At 37.4% G+C, this 8,260-nt stretch overlaps 1 protein-coding gene across 1 annotated transcript; it reads left to right on the forward strand.

The window, feature by feature from the left end:
• Positions 1-1,656: 1,656 nt before the first annotated feature.
• LOC107805571 (anthocyanidin 3-O-glucosyltransferase 5) lies at positions 1,657-3,663 on the forward strand. Its single transcript, XM_075226426.1, is given in 3 exon segments — positions 1,657-2,997; positions 2,999-3,500; positions 3,503-3,663. Coding segments are annotated over 3 exon segments (1,482 nt in total). The 5' UTR covers positions 1,657-2,157; the 3' UTR covers positions 3,643-3,663.
• The last annotated feature ends 4,597 nt before the right edge of the window (positions 3,664-8,260 follow it).

Raw genomic sequence — 8,260 nt, forward strand, 5'->3', positions numbered from 1 at the left:
AATGTGTTGTCCTAATTGATATGTTTATCCATGTTAGAAAAACTATTTTTTTCTTAATTATTGTTTTGAGAACAGTATCTCTCATGGTGGCGAGATGTAATTAGTTAAGTGGGCTTACGTCATTACTATTATTTGTTTCATTAGTATTTTTGTCGTTTTGGTTTTCTCGTTAGATTTATCTTAGAAGCTATAAAATAATGATATGAAGGAACTAAGGTGATATGATTACTTTCACAGATTTTCTTAGAGTTTAACGGGCAACTTTGGGGCTGGATTCAATTCACTAGATTTTAAGTGCACAACCCATTATCTTGTTTTTGGATTGATTTTTATCATGATACTTTTAATAGAATTGGGTCAAATGAACCTTGCTAGACCATGTCTTTTTTTAGGATAAAGCTAGCCCACTTCTTCCATAATAGATAAATGCCTTGTAATTTCAAAGATTGAGTAGTAAGTTATAAAGTTTTCTAAGTGTAAATAACTTGTCAATACTCTAAGTAAATAAAATATTTCTTGGCTTCCAAACAACTCCATTTCCATAATATGTGCCTCTGCAATAATCTCAAAGTTTAGATCTTAGGGAAATAATTTAAATACGCCAGTTTGCTTTAGGCGCGATTAATAAATCATCGTAACCATGGGTACGGTTCCCGTGGCATTGTCACGATACATGAATCCCAACTCAAGTGCGCGTTTCACGCGACTTGACTGTAACTTCAAATGATAATAAAAATAAGCATGTCGTCAATCGCGGGTGCATTTTATGTGACGCAGTTTGCGATGTATGCCAAAACGACAAGTGTATGACATCGTGACTTGTTCCAGAAACAATTTCATAAATAATTAAAAGCGTTTTAGAAGATAAAAATACACACTAGGTTTTAAAACATGTATTAAATCAGATAATTAGGCCAATTATTAATAGTTGAGCGACCGTGCTAAAACCACGGAACTCGAGAGTGCCTCACACCGTCTCCCGGGTTAACAGAATTCCTTACCCGTTCTTCTGTGTTCGCAGACCATAAATAGAGTCAAATTTTCTCGATTTGGGATTTAAAATAAACCGGTGACTTGGGACACTATAACTTATTCCAAGTGGACTCTGATCAAATAAATAATCACATTTCGAATATTGTCACTTTAATTGAAAAAACTCCCCTATCCCATATCCTCTTCGGGAAAAAGGAGGTGTGACAACCTTGGGTGGTACTGCTGTTAGCTGGATGTCCATACTTCAGAAAAGTGTTGCTCTATCTATCACTGAAGCATAATTCATGGCAATCTCAGAAGCTAGAAATGAGATGATTTGGCTTAAGAATTTTCTTAAAGAGCTAGGTAAAGAGCAAGACAATTGTGAGCTTTACAGCGATAGCCAGAGTGCAATTCATCTTGCCAAGAATCCAGTGTTTCATGCAAGATCGAAGCATATCTAGTTGAGGTATCATCATATCCGAGAGTTGATAAGTGAAGAAACTCTTTCCCTGCAGAAGATACCAGGATCAAAGAACCCGTCAAACATATTGACCAAAGTTGTCGGTGTTGACAAACTGAGGTTGTACACTGCCTCAGTTAGCCTTCAAGACTGATAGCGTGAAGGCGCCACCAAATAATAACAAATCTTTTTTAAAATTTCTTTCTTGATATAACATAGGTTTGAGGGGGAGATTGATAGTAGCAAACCTGTTGTTGTATGCGAAAGAAAGAAAAGTAGACAAAACAAAAAAAGAAAAGTCAAAAAGAGATGAACTTATGATATAAGCGCTTACGTCGACATTCGACATTCGTATGATGTAAGCGCTTACATCGGCATTCGTATGATGTAGGCGATTACATCGATATTCCTAAGATTTCTTTCAAATGCGGATGTAAGCGCTTAAATCGGTATTCCTAAGATTTCTTTCATTTGCATATCATCCCTTAACTTCTTCTTTCTCTCTTCAATTAATAAAGAGCTATTTTTTGTGTGGCCGTGGAGTAAGCAAAAATTATCGAACTACATAATCTCTTGTATGCAATTTATTATTTTTCTTTTCCCTCCTAACACGTTTCCCAACAAGTTATACAGCTAATCTCATTTCACTCTCATCAGTCATCAGTACGACCATATGACCAGCTCTTTAATTTCCTACCACAAATCTCAAGTACTTTGTCACTATGTCTTCTACCTCACAACAGCTTCGTGTTGGTGTTCTCTCAAGTCCAGGCTTGGGCCACATTATCCCAGCACTAGCCCTCAGCAACCGCCTCGCCACTCACCATAACGTCTCAGTCACCGTTTTCGCTATCAGCTTCGGCAGCTCTGCGGCGGAAACAGAGATCCTCACGTCCGCCAAAAATTCAAAGCTGATTAATATAATTGAAATACCAGCAGTAGATATCTCGAACCTCATCGATGCCAACACAAAAATGATTGCCCTACTTTGCATACTTGTACGTGAAACGTTACCTGTTGTTAAGTCTGTAATATCTGCGGAGAAGCATATTCTGGACGCTCTCATCGTTGATCTTTTTTGCCCTGAAGCCTTGCCAATTGCCAAAGAATTTGGGTTACCCAACTATTTATTTATTCCTACGAATGCATGGTTTACAGCTTTGACTATATACTGTCCTGTTCTTGACAAAGAAATTGAGGGTGAATATGTTGATGAGGACGAACCGTTGCAAATCCCGGGTTGCAAACCGGTTCATCCGGAAGACGTTGTTGATCCTATGTTGGACCGGAACGATGAGCAGTATCACGAGTACTTGAGGGTACATGGAGCCGGGTTCTGTTTGTCTGATGGAATCTTGATGAACACTTGGGAAGATGCTGAGACCGGCTCACTCAAAGCGCTTCGAGAAAATGAAATATTGAAAGCGATCCTGAATAATACACTGATTTATCCAATTGGACCGTTGATAAGATCACAGGACAAAGAAATCATAAATGAGAGTGGTGATGATAGGAACTTTGTCCTCAATTGGCTGGATGAACAAACTCCCGAATCAGTGCTAATACATATCTTTCGGGAGTGGTGGGGCCCTCTCGTTAGAACAGTTAACTGAGCTAGCTTTTGGGTTGGAATTAAGTGAGCAGAAGTTCATTTGGGTGGTGAGGCCACCGTTAGAGGTTGTCGTAGACTACCTCGGTGTAGACAAAGAAGGCGGTGATGGCACTCCTGAGTACTTGCCAGAAGGTTTTCTAACTCGAACGAAAGATTTTGGATTGGTGATTCAGGTGTGGAGTGATCAAGCAGGAATTTTGAACCACCCGTCAGTTGGGGGATTTTTGTCACACTGCGGATGGAATTCTTGTATTGAGAGTATAACAAATGGTGTGCCAATAATTGCATGGCCGTTGTACGCTGAACAGAGACAAAATGCCACCATGCTGACGGAGGAACTTGGTGTGGCTGTCAAGCCAAAGGTGTTGCCAACAAAGAAAGTAGTGGAAAGGGAGGAAATAGAGAAATTGGTGAGATCGGTAATGCAATATGAAGAAGGAAAGGACTTGAGGGAAATGTGAAGAAACTTAAGATGAGTGCAGAAAAAGCTACGAGCGTAGGAGGCTCATCTCACAATTCAATGTGTGAAGTCCTCAAAGACATTGACAAGAAAGTCCATTGTTACAAGAAAAGCATGTCTGAGGAAACAGTCTAAATTAAATAAGGAAATCAAGCATAGTCAAGTCGCTTTATTAATTATTAATTAATATTTTTTTTCCTATAAAAAATTCACTTTCTTTTGAATAAACATGCAAATAGTAGCGGATTCACATTTAAAGATTGGCGTGGCATGCACCGGCAAGTTTGGCAAAATTTTTACGTACAGGTTGAGATTTTCTTAAACAACATTAAATGATCTTTTTGAAAGCTTGGCTCAAGTTCGAATCTTGGTGAGTACTTCAGCTAATTCTATATTTACTTATGGGTGTAACTGTGTAATTTACCTATCAAAGATATTTTTTTGGTTTGTTTTCTTATTCTAATTGGTATAATTTTCTTATTGAAGATGTTATTTTACTTGCGTAAATTTATTTCTAATAGAGAGAGTCTGATTCTCTAAATGAGAAATATTATTAATTTTGCAAATTTATAGGAAATGATGTAATTCCGATCCCCTAGAGGAACTGTTATTTTTACTTGTGATGTTAATAATAAATGCCTGATTCCTATTTGAAAATATCAATTCCATTTGTTTCTGGTATAAGATTGTAATTTTCATATTTGCAAATCAAAAATCTATTAAGTTGACTAAGTAAACTCGAAAGAGACTCAATTGAACTGAATATAAATTCCTAACTCTATAATCTATACAAAGTGTACATTAAGGAACCATTTGGTTCAAGCGATTATGTGAGTTAACTCGGTATAAATTTTGGGATTAAATTTATGCCATATTTAGTTGGAGGTATTAGCAAAAATCAGCATTATACTCTTTACCAAAATTTTGGTATAATTTACCCATATAAACGATGGAAATTTCAGATCTTGTTGATTTTAATTCCAAGATTACAATCCTAAGATTGTTCTGATTTTGAGCCAAATGACCCCTAAAGGAAATGTGATACCCGTCACCTTTAAATCCTAGATCGCCCAAACAAGCAAGAAATGGTAATGCCTATATATTTGCGCTAAATAATAGAACAAGAAAAAATAATATGGTATAGATCGCGCATGCTTTTGTAATTAGATTTGCTCAATGTATGATGAATTATACAAGAACTAAAAAGTAAAAGCCCTCCCTGCATTTGTATTTGATGTTATTCTTCACAAATAAATAAAAGAAGGTCATTCATTTGAATTTCTTTGTTATTCGTACAAAGTATGAAAGACAAGAAAATAAGAAAATACAGAGCAAATACTGAAACTAAAGGGAATCAGAAATGCATAATAAAGATCTGTAGCAGACTTCTTTGCAATTGGGAACTAGTTTATTAATTTTTACTCATACGGGAAACCGACAACGGAAAATCATTGAGTCCCAAGCTTCTTGTCGACAGTCACAACAATTCCAACAATCACTGCAATCATAATCAGTAGGACTATGAGGACCACATAAGCTCCCACAAGTAATTAAATCATTAAGTTGTGGAAGTAATTTTCTTTTAAGTTCTGATAGAGATCAACATTCCTTTCAGCCATAACTTGTGTCTTGGAGAAACACATCACATCCACTGAAAACTTCATCGTCACAATTACAAAATCAACTTCTGATTGGTATAATATATAAATAACGCAAATTCAATCAACACGTATAGAAATACGTACACACGGGGTGGCGCCTATCGATGGTACTAGCCCATCGATGATACTAGGCCAGCTGAATCCCTCAATCAAACATGTCGTGATGGTATAGAAATACTACAAATTCAATCAAACCTGTCATGATGGCGCCTATCGATGGTACTAGGCCAGCCGACTCCCTCAATACTATAATACTTCATTCAAAGATATGCCAAAAGGCGTCTGATATAGCAAAATTTCATAAAAGAAACAAGGGTTGAACTCAAAAATAAAAATGCGGAATGAAAAGACCCAAACATCGGGGTGTCACTGAGTCATGAGCAACTACTAAAAACTGGTCCGACAATAACAAGACTAACATAGTCCGGAAAAAATCCAAAATACAATTAAGGGGAAGATAAAGAAGAAGAAAACAAGGCTGCGATCGCCGGGCAGCTACCTTGCTAACTCCAATGATCGGCTACAGGAATATCAACAGCCGTTACCGTGATCAAAAATACCTGGATCTGCACACAAGGTGCAGAGAGTAACGTGAGAACACCAACTCAGTAAGCAACAGAAGTAAATAAAGGTTGAGAAGTAGTGACGAGCTAAATGCAAGTACCGTTCATATCACAAGAATTTAGTAAAGTGCGGCATGCTTTGCAACCAGAGTTTAAGTCAAATCAGCTTTTTTAAATCAAGTTCAATTAAGACAATTAGAAATATCTTTCACAGTTCTCAAATATTGACTCAAAGCAACTATGAGCATGCATGATGAAATCATATACTACCCCTCGGGCTAACATCACTCAGTCCTCATAATCATTCCAATCTCACAATCACGTATGCCTCACAATCGCTCAGCACTCGGCACTCGCATTCAGTAGGTACCTGCGCTCACTAGGGGTGTTCAGACTCTGGAGGGGCTCCTACAGCCCAAGCGCTATAATTTGTATGGACAACTCACTTGCTGCACGGACAACTCATGTGCTATAATATCATATCAGAATCCGTACGGACAACTCATGTGCTAAGGTACAATACCTCACAAACAGGCCCTCGGCCTCACTCAGTCATAAACCTCTCTAGTCTCTCGGGCTCTCAGAAATCAAAGAATTCAGCCCAAACAACATTAACATGATGCATCAAATAGAATAATAGAGACTGAGCTATGATGTAAGAATGCATGAACATGGCTGAGTACGGGATATCAACAAAAACAGTGAGAGGACAGCAAAAAATGAGCTCTAAGAGTCCAAACACTACTGGCATAAAGCCTAGACATGGTATCTAGCATTATTTACAGTAAATTTTCTAAAGCACATAAAGAACATATAGCTACAATAGGTTGTTCAACTTTACAGTTGCTACGGGACGGACCAAGTCATAAATTCTCAATAGTGCACGCCCACAAGCCCGTCACCTAGCATATGCGTCACCTCTAAATAGTCACATGACACAAAAATCTAGGGTTTCATACCCTCAGGACTAGATTTACAATAGTTACTTACCTCACTCCGAGCAAATCTCTACTCCGCAATGCCCTTGCCTCTCGAATCGGCCTCCGAGCGTCCCGAGTATAGCCACAAGTAGTACCATAACATTAATATATGCTAAAGGAATCAATTCCACAAGAAAACTACTAAATTAGACTCAAAATCCGAAATCGACTCAAATCCGATCCCTGGCCCCACGTCTCGAAATCTAACAAAAATTATAAAACCCGAAAGCCCATTCACTCACGAGTCTAACCATACAAACTTTATCTGAATCCGACATCATTTGGTCCCTCAAATCCTCAAATTACACTCTCCAAAATCTCAAGCCCTAACCCCCAATTTGTACTTCAAAACCCCACTAATTAGATGAGAAAATAACGGAAAAATACCATAGCTAGGGGTATTAGAGCCCAAGCAACTTACCTCTGTGAAAACCCTTGAATCCCCTTCAAATATTACTCCAAAAGCTCCAAAGTCTGAATTGAAAATAGTGAAAATGAGCAACAAATCACGAAGTCCACTTTTTTATACATTCTGCCCAGTGGAACCGCACCTGCGGTCCCTTTTTCCGCTTCTGCGATGCTGCACCTGCGGAATTTCCATCGCAGGTGCGGAACTCGCTTAAGATCCTAGGTTCCTGTCACGACCCAAAAATTCCACCACAGGAGTCGTGATGGCATCTAATTTCCAAGACTAGGTAAGCCGATTTTCATTACATTTCGAAGCTATTTTTTTTAATATGAATTAAATAGGTAATCAAGACCAACAGCGGAATAAATATGAATATAACAACCTCCCAAGATTGGTAGTACTGAGTCACGAACTCTAACTGAATACATGAAATGATCTCAAGGATCGAATAATCAATACTGTTTGAATAATAAATAACAGTAAAATAAAATGAAAAGACTCCAAGGAACTGCGACGACCAAGCAGCTCTACCTTGAATTCTTGTGATCCAACTCTAACTCTGTCCGAGTCCGATATCCCTAATACCTGGCTCTGCCCAAAAATGTGTAGAAGTATAGTATGAGTATACCACGGTCGGTACCCAGTAAGTATCAAGACTAACCTCAGTGGAGTAGAGAAGAGGTACAGTCAAGACACTCACTACTCTAATAACCTGTGCAATATGATATACAAAATGATAGAAAACAAATAACAGTGATAGCAACACCAATCAACTAGTGATTTAAACAGCAAGACAACAAGAACACCATAAATATTACTCGAACGAATAATAAATACAGGTACAACCAATTAACCAAGTCCTTTCAATATACATCTTTTATCTATAAGTTTTTCAATAAAAGTCTCTAGAATATAATCCTTTTCAATAAATATATTTCGAATATGCTTCCTTCAAATAAATATCCTTCCATTAAATTCTTTCAAATAAATATCTTTCGAAGATAATTCTTTCAGGTAAATATCTTTCAAATATACTTCTTTCAAGTAAATATCTTTCAAATATACTTCTTTCAGTAAATATCTCTCTAATATAATTCTTTCAAATAAATATTCTTCTAATATAATTCTTTCAAATAAAAG

This window comes from Nicotiana tabacum, chromosome 12, assembly GCF_000715075.1.
Source record: "Nicotiana tabacum cultivar K326 chromosome 12, ASM71507v2, whole genome shotgun sequence".
NCBI lineage: Eukaryota > Viridiplantae > Streptophyta > Magnoliopsida > Solanales > Solanaceae > Nicotiana > Nicotiana tabacum.